The 15,728-nt window shown below is 40.7% G+C and overlaps 1 protein-coding gene across 10 annotated transcripts in view; it reads left to right on the top strand.

Moving 5' to 3' along the window:
* LOC130923410 (signal-induced proliferation-associated 1-like protein 2) overlaps positions 1 to 15,411 on the top strand; it is a 140,634-nt gene extending 125,223 nt beyond the window's left edge. For 6 of the 10 annotated variants that reach the window (XM_057849094.1, XM_057849093.1, XM_057849096.1 and 3 more), the window contains 5 exons: positions 3,196 to 3,415; positions 4,605 to 4,736; positions 10,301 to 10,418; positions 10,707 to 10,782; positions 13,760 to 15,409. In XM_057849094.1, coding sequence (XP_057705077.1) covers positions 3,196 to 3,415; positions 4,605 to 4,736; positions 10,301 to 10,418; positions 10,707 to 10,782; positions 13,760 to 13,906 — 693 coding nt within the window. In that variant the 3' untranslated portion in view covers positions 13,907 to 15,409. Of the gene's footprint in view, positions 1 to 3,195; positions 3,416 to 4,604; positions 4,737 to 10,300; positions 10,419 to 10,706; positions 10,783 to 13,759 lie in introns of all 10 variants that reach the window. The other 4 variants (XM_057849099.1, XM_057849102.1, XM_057849100.1 and 1 more) reach the window with 4 other exon arrangements.
* The last annotated feature ends 317 nt before the right edge of the window (positions 15,412 to 15,728 follow it).

Raw genomic sequence — 15,728 nt, 5'->3', positions numbered from 1 at the left:
CAAGCATAGATATGAGCAATCACCCCTTAGGCTATTTTCCTGGATTCAAAGCTTTAACCAGAGCAGATAACCTCTAACCACAAGAACAAAAAAAGCATGGCAAACATCCGCGGCTACATCAGCTCTCTCCCTACACTAGCATTCATCTCGCTCGCTATTGACTGGTAAATTCAATTTATAACAGGGCCCGCTCTATTGGGATGTCATGGATTAAAGGCGGAGAATGGAATGATGTTTGCTGTTGCTGGGTCCTACAGACTCTATTAATTGCATCATCTCTCCCCCTCCCGCTGTCCTCCATTTATTATCTTCCTGGAAGGGACCCTAGAGATGCACAAATGGGTTATTTTTGGATGGCACTCAATTCTTCCACAAAATCCTCTTCCCCTCATGAGAGGAGAAAGACACACAGCCATGTCCTTGCACAAAGCATCTCCGAGCACTGATTAGTTTTTCATTTTATTTCAGCACTAGCCTTACTCTGTAAAACACGTCCTTTCTGTAGTAAAATGAACACAGATGTGTCTGGGCTGCTCTTTGTCATTTCCCTTCATTTTCACTCTGTCTAAGAAGAGCTCTATAACAAACCCAAAGAAGTACCGGTAGTTTAATTTGTAAGCCTTTGTTTGCCACTTCCTCTGCCTGATAACATGTGCATGTGGAAAAGCAATCTGGGAGGGAGATGTCTAAACAGCTGAATTTAAACCCTGTAATCCCCCAAAAATAATATACTGCTCTTTTGTTGGGAATTAATGTTTTCAATCATCAGCTGGCACAGGTCACATTAATGACAATGTTGGAAAAATCTCTGGGTCATTTCTTATTTAATACAATGTGACGTAATTGGGCCTCCATGTAATCAAGGAGAAAATACAGTAAAGGTTAAGGCATTTGTCACTTCCGGCCACCAGATGCCATTCTTTGTGTGGATGACCAGGTGCTGAGAGATTTTCTTTGGCAGCCACGTCGTCCGCTGGGACGTCCATTCCACGGACAGGCTGACTATTGTGCGGCTGACGTAAAGGAAAAGTCCTTTGCAGCTTATTATACTGCACGACTCCTCTTGTGGGAAAGAAACTGGCAACTGAATAGGTGGTTGTCGAGACACATCCTCCCAAGTGGCATGTCAAAGGGTTCCATATACCGCTTTGGCCATTGAGGAAAATGTCAGAGCAGGAAATAAATAGGTGGATATGATAGTGTGGCTGATTAGAGCAAGTGCTAAAGAATGTATTCCTGCCTAAATCCTGCGTAAAACTTTCATCCTCTGATTGAAGATGTAAAGACAGTAAAAAATGGCCTCTACAAATGACTAACCTTTATAATAAATATCTAAATTTTACAATTACTTCATCATCCACACTCGTATCAAGGCTACGTTTGCTTCAGTTTGGAAAAGTTCTGAATTCTGGTCAAAGCTGTTTTGATGAGAGAGAACTTTATAAGCTTTAATCTTATAGATTGGGAAATGAGCAGTCACAAATTAAAGCCTCTGAGTGCTTCTAAGTAGGCAGAGTGTGTAGACTCCTTTGAATTCCACTACGTCTTCACTTTAAAGATGTACTAGTTGTTTGTTAACTTTCACTGTGGGATTCGTGGCAACGATGTCTTTGAAATAGAGATAGTTGGGTGTTGCCTTGCGCGAATGCCAGTCAGTAATGGTTAGTCGGAAGGCTGAAGGCCGACATTTACCCATCTGGCTGACAGCCCTGCATATCATTTGTGGGTACTTTTGATGCCTCTCCAGTAATATTTATGTAAGCTAAACAGGGCAATGACGGATTGGGTTGCTCCGTGTGGTTTTGCGTGTTTCAAGAGGAGATCCCTGTCAAAATTCTGGCTACGGCCTTGAAACGCTGTATGTAACCATTGTGGAATACTGCCTCATGAACAGACATCCCCTCGGGAGGAAAATGCTTTTCCAACTCTTCTACGGTGGTGGTTCTTAACCTTGTATGGCGGCCGCTGCCTTGACTTCTGTTAGTCTATTCTCAGTCTATTGTGGCGAGCACACACACACACAAAGCGGTTTACACAGTATATGCCTTCTAAAGGAAGTATAAGCACTCGGCTCAGTGAAAAGGTGTTTAAGTATACTGCACTATTGACAATGCCTTTGTAAAAGGTTTAAGCAAGAAGCATCTGAATGAGCTGCAAGTTCGTTTTCCTATTTCTATTCTCTTGTTTAAACATTGGAACCTCTGATTTGTTTAAATTCATGCTATTGTTTCATGAATCATTTTCTGTCAGATGAGTTTTATAAAATGCTTACAAGTAGAACTTTGACATTATTTTTTTGTATAATCCCAACTATTAATTGTAAAAGAAATTTTAATTCTTTATTTTTACACTATATTTGCAGACGAGATGCTTCCCAAATAATTTATTGGCTGTCTTTGACGGCAATAGATAGAAACTCACCTGGAGGGGGTGGTTTTCAATAAGAATTTTGTTTTCCCTAACTCTAATTAATAGTTTTCTGCACGGTTTGCCTTTCGAATGAATGTGAATTTCGCCGTTTTAACTCAACAGTTAGCCATGTTCACTGGGGTCTTGGCAGGTGCACTAGCGGCTAGCCTGTTACAGAAGATGGCTGGTCTGAGTCCTGTCCTCCTCCTCATTTTGTCCATAGTTATTGCGTGCGTGCGCGTGTGTGTTTAAAAAAATTCTGAAAGACTTTATAATGTTACTTTAAATGTGTTTTAATTGTATCTTCAATAAATGTGTTTTGTCAAACACACTTAGTAATTGAGGTTAAATTTGATGTTCAGTGCTTCATTTGTTTATTATGATTCAATATTATCTAAATAGTGGGTGCAAGAAAAGTATTAATTTTCAGTTGAAATGGCATTAGAAAAGGTCTTAAAAGTCTTAAATTTAGGTATATCAATCCTGGGGCGACCCTGTAGTGAGATTATCTCCCCAACAAATGTTTTAGTGCCATTGATATCTTACTTTGTGATTCACATTTTGTTCTTCTCATACAATAGATGATGTCTTTAGCCATATTCTATTAAGTCACCAAGATGTGTAACAAATTGCCGCATCCTATTAAGTATTCTTATCGTTTGCTGACGTGGTCCCCTCTGTTATCTCCTAAACCACCTAATGCGTCGATTAAAAGAGAGACAAAATGTTTTGATCTTGTTGGTGACTCACTGTTGATAAATTGCTCTTTTCCTTTGTTGCACGCAGCTGTCCGTGACGGCAAGTCTTTCGCCACGACATTCCCTGTACCGGACGTTATCGGACGAGAGTGTATGTAGCAACCGCAAGGGCTCGTCCTACGCCAGCTCTCACAGCTCAATGCTGGACCAAGCCATGCCTAACGACATCCTATTCAGCACTACACCACCTTACCACTGCACGCTGCCTCCTCGCATGATCCACAACCAGCCGCAGTCAAATCTGAGGAGTAAGTACAAAAAGATAGGATAATTTCATCAGAAAATATTTACAGCAATTTCATGTTTTCATGCAGGCAAGTGTTTTTTTTCTTAGTAGTGAGACTTGGCTCCAGATCAGATTCAGCATATAGGTACTTGTTTGAAGAGCTACTTGCATCCAAACAATTTCATTGGCAAAACACTTGAGCAAAACTCCTTGGCACCGCAAGCTAATTGGAAGAAGTGTGTGTTAGGCGGCGTGATGCCTACGAGAGGCTCGCTGCACCGTCTGCACTGAGCCGACACCTGTCACTGCTGGCTAGTCTTGCCACTGCGTCCTCTGAATATGTATTAGCAAAGAGGTGTGATGTCCTGCTCGCACCGCTGCAGGTCTTTAAGCTCAGCTCCGGCGTGACGTGAACACGCCTGTGTTTCCATTCTAGTGTGACAGTGTGTGTCAGACGCAATGCTTCATTCACTCATCAGTCACTGTCTGCTTCCCCTCTCTGTCCCTCATGTCTCATTTCCACATTATTCCTCAGCCGTCTCCGGCTGCCGCTGCTAGACAGAAAACAGCTTTTGGGGGGGATGCTTGGCTCCTTAGCCTTGCCGAGCTGTCATCCTGATGGATTCCCGATTGTTTTGATGGGTGGCTGAGAACGGCGGCTCTCGGTTTTTTCGTCAAAAAAAGCCCAATTTAGTAAAACAGTGGCTCCCTGAAACGGAAGCATCAACTCAAACTATCTCACAGTCTTTATGTGCTTCCCATCTCATGCTCAAAATACCTCAATTCAGGATGGTGACCTGTTGATTGCATTGGATATTTCTTATTGCCAAAGCTAGGGTGCGGGAAGGCTGATATTGATTGAAACATGAGGTCATTCACTTTGACAAGAAACTTATCACCTCTCAGCCAGTGTTGCAGTTATAATGTAGAGGAGTTGCTTTAATATGCAGCGTCTTTGTCTTTCATGTTGCTTTGCTGTTGGAGGCATTCAGAGCTAATATTGACTTTAAGGTCAGATTTTAAATAAATTGTTTAGCTATACTTTTAGCTAATGAAGTGAGATCCCGACTGTCACCCTCACACCCCCAATGCCTGATCCTTTGCTTACCCTTCACATGCACTCTGATAAGAAGTGATGGGCATCTTCAAAATGAGCCCTAAACTTAGCACCAGGCCCAGACACTGATCTGGGCACCCGCCTGTCTCTGCAGATGAGTTTTGGTTCTCTGATGGCTTCTTGGCAGACAGGTCAAAGTTCAGCGACCCAGGCCTCATGCCCCTCCCAGACACTGCCACAGGCCTGGACTGGTCTCACCTGGTTGACGCAGCAAGAGCCTTTGAAGGTAATCTGCCTTCCTCAAGCTGCTAGTGCCCCCTTAGACCCCACCTGCCTTTCCTCTTTGCTGCTGAGCTTTTTCGTTTGTCTGTCTGCAGTCTGCAAGAACTTTCTCTCTTGCATGTGTAGGTTTAGAATAGTGTTTGTTTTTTTTCCCCATCTCTCCAAAGTTTTCATGGAGGCAACCTTTGGGAATCATTCGCATTTTACCCTTGTGCTCTGAGCCTCATTTTGATTCCTGTCAAGCAACTGTGCTTGGAAATGGAGCTTATTTTTGACACTGTAAGCCCAAACACCTCACTAGTCAGTAAGTAATCAGCCATCAGGAGGATTTTTACTTTTTTTTAATGGGGGTTTCATGGAAATTAGTTGCACAGCTTCTTCTCTGCCAAGACCAGAAAGGGTGTCCTATGGTGGAAGACTCCTCTCTCCCAGATTACTGGTTAAAATGCCGTAAGGAGAGCACTATTTTTGCAAACCTGTTCTGCTTTCAATGACTGTAAATATGCTCTTGTACTAATATAGTGATACTCCTCTATCTAGTAGGTCATGGGTCCCCAACCTTTTGCGCAGGCATTCTTTTCACGGATCGTCATTCACAGCATTGCAGATAAATACTAAAAAGAATTGTCATAAAAATGAATTTTAAATTCATGAAAAATCCAAGTCGCAATAAACTTCACTTCTTCCTCAGTCATCAATAGTTTCTGAGCTCTTGCAGTGCGGTTAGCCACTAAGAATTATGCTCTTTGTGTCTTGATATTGTCTGTTCAAAGAAGCTCTCCCGTCCCTCGGCTCCTTCTTTTGTCTCTATAGATTGTTTTTCCACTAATGTTTCCTAATTTGCTTCTTTAGCTTTTGAGTAACATATCAAGAGGCACATGCAGATATTATGTCAGAGAAAACAACAATCCCCAACAACAAGTCCTAACAATCAGCTCTGTCGCAAATAGGGATGGGAATTGATAGGATTTTTACGATTCCGATTCCATTATCGATATTGCTTAACGATTCGATTCTTTATCGATTCTCTTATCGATTCTAATTTGGGGAAAAAGAACAAACGTTTTGATTGGCATCGAGTTTGTTTATTCAGAAGTCACAACCTTACAAACTCACAACGAGATCAAAAGAGGCCCAAAGCCTCAATGTTAACTGTGGCAATAAGTGGCAAGAATGTGTAACATTTTACTGAAACATTTATCTAATAGAAATAAAAAATATTGGTATATATTGGCAGATAGGTTTTTGTTCTGCCTTTGGCAATATGTGTTAAAGCAGGGGTCCCCAAACTTTTTCCTGTGAGGGCCACATAACTTTTCCCTTCTCTGATGAGGGGCCGGGGTCAGTTTGTTACAGAAAAAGTGTGACGATTGCAGAAGTGCATGAATGTAAAAAATTATTATTTTTCAGAAAGCCACAATCAAATAACCCTTTCTGGATTCTTTATAATAATAATAATAATTAATAATAAAAACACTATTAATTAAATAGAAAATAACCAAATAACCCTCTCTGAATTCTTCAAGGAAAAGGCCAGAAAATAAATAACACGATTGAGAAAAAAAAAAAAAAAATTCAAAATGGCCGGACCAAATGTGAAGGCCGCGGGCCGCAGTTTGAGGACTCCTGGAGCGCGCATACACCCAAAGAAGAAATGCCGCATCCAAGTGAGTGAGAGAGGGAAACACTTCTACGAGCCTACGTTCTTTGTTAATGTTAATATCTACAGAGGCAACTTCTGTATGTGTCATCTTTTGTGTTGTTGTTGTTGTTGTGTTTCCACTCGCGATCGGACACTTAAATCCAGTTGTGTAGTGGTTTGAACGATGTGCTAATGCTAGCGAACGAATGCTAACCATACTGTAATGAGCAGCTAATCATCGCTGATTTACGTTGATGCAAACCTGTTTGTTATTGGGGACGAAATTGATTTGTTTCATTTCTATTCTTAGTTTCACTCTTCAAGTGATGGTTGAATAAAGTCAGCAAATTATACCAACGTCTTCTGCATCGTCATTTGGGAGTTTAGCTAGCTGTATAGCACCGGACTTTTTTTTTTTTTTTTTTTTTTTTATAGCCAGGACTGAGCCTTATCCTCTCTGTGAGGACAGCGCAATCGTATTCCCTCCCGATGCAGTTATCTCCACCTTGCAATGACTGCAAGTCGCTTTGTTGTAATTTTTCCTCGTGACACACTTTCGAGCGTTTGAACTTACGTGCTGTCATTGTTATGTTTATGGCTGCAATGCTCGTGCTTACCTGTCGTAACCTTTCATTTTCACACTCTTTCCTGGTGAAGTGTAGTCAAACTTTGGAGCGAGTGGTTCTTGGCGCCATGCTAGTTTGATGCGTCTTGACAACAACTTACACGTCACGATGCAATACGCGTCTTTAGGAATCGTTAAAGGGATCGTTAAGGCTTTTTCATTGTGATGTCGAGGCCTCGAAACACTCGGAACCGGTTCCGAATTGGAATCGGATTTCGAATCCCATCCCTAGTCGCAAAGACAGAACACTCCATCTGCTGACATAGGTGAATGCTGTCGAGTCTTGATTAAATCTGTAACAATTTTTGTATAATGGAACTGCTAAGCTGGTCAGTAAGTACTTCGGACAGGATTTTCTCAACAATGCTACCTCCATCGAGCCAACGCCCATGTCCGGCCAACACTTTCACGTCTGGATTTACGGAGGAGGATGGCTGGGGGAAATGGACGCCCATATGCTTGACCGCGCTGGAGATCGAAGATGTCAAAGATGTTTATGTTTTCATTACACTGCTGGTTCTTGCTCTCCTGCTGGTTATTGATGCCCTTTGGATGCACCATTTCTCGGCGAAAGTGATGCGACACCATAGAGAAGCAATGGAGCTTGCTCGCAACATCAGCGAAGCTATCAATGCGGGATGCACCAGCCTCAACAAGGCCTGTGACGATCTGTCACAGGTGAAAATGGACGAAGCAGCGTCAAGTGTTGCCGCAGCACAAATGGTGACAAAAATCATTACGGAGATTCAGGACCAATAGAGGCTTGTTCACGTGAACCAAGCCAGGGCTGACGAAGACTGAACCACCTGCACTGGTTGCGGTGGAGGTGGGCTTCCGTGTCTCCCTCGGCTGTCCTCAATCAACAAATCAGACAAAGTCTACCCTAATCAGTGAACATACAGATGACTGACAGCTTGACCCGAGTGTTACGTCTAATCAATGACTGTTGGGAAGATAATTCATGTGTAAACATTTTTTTTTTTAAATACTGGTACCACAATGTGAAATGCATACTCTATCATGCAAGGATGTGCGTCCTTTGGTTTAATGGGGACGGGATTTAATAAGCCCAGGCTTCTCCCGTCAGCGCTTGTCTTTTCTTTGGGTTTCTTCGGGTTAATCTTATCACAATGCTATCTTGTAACTGTCAATGATACCGATGATGATGATGACAATAAACAATTTCCAAAATTACCTCATTTTTCAAATTAAGACACATTTCGGACTTGTTTATTAATACAATGGAAATATCTATAATAATCTGGAAAACTGGTCATATGTTTTTAAAGGAAAGAAAAGTAATTGATCAGAGAACTCACTGCTGAAAAAAAAAATAACGCCGTTAGAAACGTTGTTATACTCTAATGCCGTATTAACAACAGTGCTCCTGATAATAGCGGGCATGAAAGATGAACGTAGAGAGCGGGTACTTGCACATTTGTGCACACTGTCACCTCGCAGAGTGCAAAATCCTTGCGTCTTCAGGAGAGATTAACTTTCAAACACGATTGCAATCTAATGGGAAAAAAAAACATTTGGATAACACACTTCAACCAAAGGCACACTTCCATTCCATCTTATGCACAAACAAGTATAAAATATTGGAAAATGAGTAGTCTGCTACTTTAACAGATGCTTATTTGGACTGTTCTCCATTTCATTGGTATTACTATAATATATATTGTTTCTTTTAGGTATCTAATATAATGAAATTCCCCCTATGATTTTACTCCAGTGCGACTTACATGTTTTATTTCGTCGTCATTGTGCATTTTTTTAGCTGGTGTGACATACAGTAGATTCAATTTATAGTCCGACAAATACAGTAATCTTATGGAAATTATCTATCCTCGACTGTTGTTGAATTATCATTTCTCACTCTTTTTTCCAAATACCTCCCGAAATCACTCTTCCAAGTTATTTGATATTCATTTATTTGCATATTGATGCAAACAAACAAAAACAAACATGACAGAGAATCACCTCGCCAAACAGGATCTGACCTGTTTTCCCCCCAATTTAAAATAAACTCTGTTGTTCCCTGTCAAATCACTGAGCCTTTTAATAGCACTTAAGAACTGATGACACGTGTCATCATTTTCTCATGGTCAGCATTATGTTCTTTTTTCTTCTTCATGTTAAAGTAATTTTATGAGCCTGCTTGTAGAGTGTGTCCTATTTGTCACAGAAACGCCAGCACGCCTGAACTCCCTCTGACCCCGAGTCCGCTAAGCGGCCAATGGAGCATGTGACCACTCGTTTGTCATAATTAATAAGAACTTCAGATTCAGATTCCTCCCTGATACATTTTCTGCTGCGTTGCCCCACAGCAAAGCATCTAAGTGGAATAGGAACGGTGATGATGATGCAGAGTGTGACAGGCAGCCCGACTGAACGAGAAGAGTTTTGTGTACAAATGTAGCCTTGTATGCTTTAGGCTCTTGTTGTCTTCTAAATATATTCTTAACTAGCACTGCTTGGAGTAATACATTTTTCCAACAACTCACTTAGACCTTAAAAACTCCTGCGCAGAATAGTGTACTCTCAAGCAGTTTTCAGTACTGCTTAAACAATTATTGGAATAATGCCTCTCAAGTGAAGTCCAGCATTTGTTTCATCTGTTTGTCTCTTCAAACTGGACACTCCATCCTCCAAAACACAAAACTCCTCTCCTTTCATCTTTCAAACACATGCGTGGAATATGAAGAAAATATTCATTCACATGTAAATGAACGCTCGGTGTCCCTTTCCCTGCTCGTCTGAGCATCCGGCTCCAGACTCAATTAGCTTTTTGTCTCTGACTGGATTAGTGCTACATTAAAGGAAGGGTTTTTCTTAATCTCTCCTATGAATATGCAGATTCCCCTATCTTCTGTCTCCCACTAGAGAGGATGCTTACTCAAGAAAAAAGCATTGGGCTTAAAAAAAATTGAGCAATCCCGAGCATAACATGCTAAATTTGGCTTTTCCACTGGGATTTGAGGAAGCTTAAGGGCCTGAATATGGGAAAAGAAGCATGCCTGATCCCTCTCAGCCCATTAAGAACCAAACAGCTGCCAGGGGAAAACTCTGAGAGGGTGGGGTGGACTCTACTCTCTTTTTGCACCTTGTTACATATTGTCTGCTTCCTCATGGCGCTGTGGGACAGCAAGAGAATCCATGTTGGTTTTATGCATCCTTTAAAGAGAAACATTGAGTCATACTTGGCTTTTTTTGAGATATTCAATACTAACCGTAACGCTCATGTGCGTATGATAGTTGCAAATTCTGACCTAATAATTTTGTCGATTTCGTTCTGTAGATCAGCGTGTGGCATCTTTCTGCACCATGACAGACATGCAGCGGGCAGAAGCACTGGAACTATCAAGAGAGTTAACCAGGCGGGTTGTGGAAGCAGAAGGGGCGGCACTGGACACAGAGTACGTACCAACGTGAGCAGAGACAATATGCCCCAAAATATTGCGAATCATTTTTATCTCATTTACAGCTCTCGATATTGCTCTATATAGACATGACATACAGTCCCTGACAAAAGTCTTGTCGCTTATCCATTTTGTAGAAACAATTGCTAATAACCTGACTTTGAATTATTCAATTGGTTTCAGATATGGCTCATATGAAAGCTAAGACCCTCCCAAATGATGTTGAATGTACAAAAATATAGTTGTTTCGCTGAAAAAAAATGTATCATTTAATTTGCTCTGCAGTTCCCCATCTACACTCACTGGCAAAGTGAACCAGCTGGAGGTGATACTCAGGCAACTGCAGCACGACCTTCGAAAGGTAACTTCACCCACATCAAATGTTTCTTCAGCTTTTCATCCTTCTCTTTGCTTCGATCCCCACATCAGCCCAGCTGAGAATGGTCTCATGAGTCATAAGTGCTCTGTGAGGTCTGCACAATAGCAACTAGCCTGCTTTCCTAGCCTGTTTGTATCAGACCTTCATGTTTCCCTCACTCACTTAGCAAGACAGGAGGAAGTGCACTTCTATCAAGCTAAAAAGGCTGCTTTGCTATGTTAATATCTCCCTTTAATGATGAAAACCGTTTGTAATTGCAGCACTTTCATCCACCTCTTTTTAATATTTTTCAATTAGGCATGTCTTTGTGTGGTTAGCACGACTGCCTTACAGTTCTGAGTTAAAATCGCGCCTCTGGCTCTCTTTTGTGGAGTTCGCGTGTTGCTACACGTAGGATCCGACTCACATAAATTAAAGACTCAAATTTGTCCTTATTGTGGGTGTAAACATGAGTGTGACAGGTTGGTTTGCTTGACAACCTGCTCCTTGCATAGGCTGAAATAGGTTCCAGCTTACCCCGCAAACCTAAAAAGGACAAGCACCATCAAAAATGGATTTGGATGAATTATGTTATACTTCCGACAGCATGATGGACTAGTGGTTAGCACATCTGCCACACAGTTCTGAGGTTGTAGGTCTGACTTTGGATCTCAGCTCAGGCCGTTCTCCTCATGTTTGCTTGTGGTTTTCGTGGTAACGTTAGCTTCCTCCTGCACTCCCAAAACTTGCATTTTAGGTCAATTTAATGTGCGTGTGAATGGTTATTTGTCTACAAGTGCATCGTGAAAATGTTGTAACTTGAATTATTTTAGCAGTTAAAGTCAAATGTGAAACTCAATAGGTATAGAGATTTAAAACATGGAGGAAAGTAGTTCATATTTTATTTTTGGGGGTTCCAAAAGCAGCGAAATAATAGTTGATGTGTTCCAGTGTCAACAGATTAAAGATGATTTCAGCATCCACATATTTCTTAGCTTTGATAAACTGGATGAATATAGGAATGACACCATTTTTGTTAGACTGAAAAGACCCAGCAGATTTTGGACTGTGCGGGAGTTCTCATGCAAAGAGCCAATTTTCCCGATTATAGTTTATTATTGATAAAAACCCACAATGCACTATCTAAACAAATCGGAATACTGCATCAAAACAATGGAAAGTATTTTAACTATAGAAATTAGATAAGAATTGGCCTCCGTAAGGTGACTAACTCTAAACCCTGTCCTGGCTTTCACACATGTGGATATAATATTTGCGTCATGCAGGCCACAATATCAACATTTGGTATGCAAGTTTATATAAGGTATACAATTATATATTTCTACTGTATATGTATTTTTTTAATTAATAACTAAAATATAAATTAATAAGTTGCTAACAAAGAAAATATTGAACTGAATAAAAACAGAAAGAAGTCAAGTCAAATTACAGTATATATAGCGAAAGACCTCCAATTAGTTTCATCTTGGAATCTGCCATTCATGGCGCTAGATTGGACGTCTAGCGCCATCAATGGGGACCGGAACCAACCGAGTAAACCTGGTTTGGTTTGTTTTAGTTTTAGTTTTAGTTTTAGTTTTAGTTTAGATTTAGTCTATGGATAATCTGATACATTCGGTTAGGGTTTGGTAGGTGGTAGCGGTGAAAAACGTTTTAGTGGAAGAGTTAAACTCAGACCATGTTAGGGCGCGTATAACTGTTTTTTTCTAGAGTATTTTGAGCTTTTTTAAATAAGTTGGAAATATGTTTCACCATATGATAATGCAGTATTGTTAATGAGGTTTAAATAAAGATTTGTACAGAATAAGTACAGGGAGTGGGAAATAATGTCTCAATTTAAAGAACAGCGCAGCATACAGGTAGTCCCCAGGTTTCGAACGAGTTCCGTTTCTACACTGGTGACGTAAACCGAATGTCTACGTCAGTCGGAATTAACTCTTTAAAGTACCCCTTAATTGCCCCCTAAACATCAAAATAACTATCCAAAAACATGTATTATATATCATAGTAATAAAATGAAGTAAAAAAATTGGATGGATGGATGGATGGATGGATGGATGGATGGATGGATGGATGGATGGATGGATGGATGGATGGATGGATGGATGGATGGATGGATGGATGGATGGATGGATGGATGGATGGATGGATGGATGGATGGATGGATGGATGGATGGATGGATGGATGGATGGATGGATGGATGGATGGATGGATGGATGGATGGATGGATTACACCATCGTTCTTACAATTGACATTCATTAATTTCATCACAGAGCATGCAATAATGCTATAAAGTAAATCAATAGAGACGTATTTGTTACAAAAACATACCTCAATGGCTGTACAATAATAATGAGGGAAATAAGGTCCAAATTTTGGGCAGTTCAACAAAGAAAATGGCAGCTTTTAGTTGCACCGGTCCAGCTGTGAAAACGAACGCTGCTCAATAAGCTAGCGGGCAAATAGTAATGTGTAATGTCAGTTTTTCGATATCGTTCAGCTATACTGTACAGTACTTACCACTAATGCTCAGAAGTGGCGGACAAGACATGTTACGCGACCATTAAAAAAAAAAAAAAAAATTAAACGGCAAAACAGCGGACGAGACTGGCATAGTAAAGTCGAAGTCAAGTAAGTCATGTACGTCGTAAGCCAGGGACTACCTGTATTTCGAGTTTATAAGTTTTTAAGTTTAGTTGTGAGATCATCAATATGTTTTTTTAAATTCAGGCACTCATCAATGTGGATCCCGAGGAATTTTGTACTGCCGACTCTTTCATTGTTTTATTTTTGGGTAGATTCGCTTCATGTCTTTTTAAATTTTATTTTATGGGAGTGGAACACAATGTCATTTTTTACAACGATATTTACTCGTGAAATTCCCCACATTGATGTAGACATCTTTAAATTAAACGGGTAATTTAATTTAACATTTTTTGTTAACTCTGTGTGATTAGGAGAAGGAGGACAAGGCGATGCTGCAGGAGGAAGTACAGCACCTAAGGCAGGACAACATGAGGCTACAGGAGGAGAGCCAAACTGCGTCGGCTCAGCTCAGGAAGTTCACCGAGTGGTTCTTTCACAGCATCGACAAGAAGCCCTGAAACGGAGGCGGACAAATGTCGCATGTTGGCAACACTTGTGACTCGTATTGGGAAGACTATAGAAAAGTGTGGAGAAACAGAGCTCCTCCCATATAGCGCAAAGCTGTCTGTATGTGACATTAACAGTTTCTCCATCACGCCAGCTGAGACTCCTCCTGGGAAATTCCCTCATCTCCGGCTGCGGGGATGGAATTCTTCCATGAGATCCTCTTACAGTAGTGGAATGTAAAGCTCATTTACTGTAGTCAACTTGTAACCTACCTACTACGTACTGTATGTCACGTGTCTACTGTACCTGCAGCTGCTTCGGAAAAGAGGATTTCATGAAGTGGTACACGTTCAAGAGGAATCAACTCTGGAGTGAAAAGTACAGCTGGTGGACTAATGAATGTACCTCAACTTGAGATTTTTTGGGTCCTTAAATGACAAAAATGGGGGGTTTTACAGTTGCGCCTTTTTCTTTTGTTTTACTTCAACTTCACTTTTTGTTCCTTCAGTGTTGTGATAAAGTGTCACATTTCGGCAGCGGTTTTGATGTTCAAAGGTGCTTTTTCCCAACACATGATTGTCGGTAGTCTCCATTCACTGTCACGCTGTCCTAGCAATAACAAGTTGTAGTTATGAAACTGTGTTAGGAATAAAACTATGAAGAGTTTAGCACAAACATGAAGCAGTTGAGATTGTGCCTAAAACTCTTGGGTGTAAATCGGATTGTTTCTCTTGGCTTTTCTGAACACACGCCTTGTCTGTGGCTCACTGATAGAAGCGTCCGTGCGTGTGTATGTGCGAGTGACTGTGCGTTTGAGACCGTGTGTAGTTTCTCGGAGCAAAAATGTGTTCTCATGCAGTGGTTTTCAGAAAGCATTAGAGCGAGCGCCAGTGAACCACAATTACAATGCCAAATGTGTTTATTTCTGTACATATCGGCCACAGAAGTGTCTTGTATTTAACACTGTTATTTAAGCTTATTTAACCTAAAATTGTTTATTTTATTAAGGGTAACTGATTTTCTTTTTCTGCACTAAGGAGAGGTAATGCTCTGTGTATGTTGTAAAGTGTGTAGCTGGGCAGGGCTAAAAAAAAAAAAACAAGTATATATTTAAATATATAAATGATGATTTTGGAGATTCCAACATTTGGATGCTGCTAGATTACAGTTTGCTGGTTTGTATGCTTTTAAACATGTCGCTCTGTCTCATCCTTGGGGAGGCTGTGACACTGGTTGTTGTTATGGTGTTTTGTTCTATTTTTTATTTTTAATAAATGTAGATGGAAATATTTGTTTTTAATAATTTCGTTTGTTCAATTCTACAAAACATTTTGTTTTCGATCTGGACCAATGCTGCATTCACATGCGCTGGAAAAGAGCCTTACCACTTGCTAATTGGTAATCACGAGTACATCCTGTTCATGCAAGGGTGTAGGTTTGCATAGGGACGGTAGGGACATAACACTACTAACTTTTCAGGATGCTAAAATCGTCCCCACCAACTTTTAAGCAACCTTATTTGCATTATATAATGGCTTCAGTTATATAGGTCATTTAGATTGTCTTCCCATATGTTGTAAGGATAGAATTGACCCGACCATTGTTAAGTGAACTACAGTACTTTCATTATGTTCGGACTTACATTGACCCCTGTTCACTTGCTGAATGTGCCAGTCCGTTTTTTTTTCCCTCAAACGTACGTTTGATTGGCTGATGACTTGATAACCCCTCCCACACACACACTCACACATTCACAGCCCGACAGAAATACAATATGCTGTCTTCTCCACCCCCTTCGAAGATGAAGGATAGTAGAAGTTTTTTTTCCGCCAG

The sequence above is a fragment of the Corythoichthys intestinalis genome, chromosome 10 (assembly GCF_030265065.1).
Source record: "Corythoichthys intestinalis isolate RoL2023-P3 chromosome 10, ASM3026506v1, whole genome shotgun sequence".
NCBI lineage: Eukaryota > Metazoa > Chordata > Actinopteri > Syngnathiformes > Syngnathidae > Corythoichthys > Corythoichthys intestinalis.
This window is presented reverse-complemented; position numbering and strand designations above follow the sequence as displayed.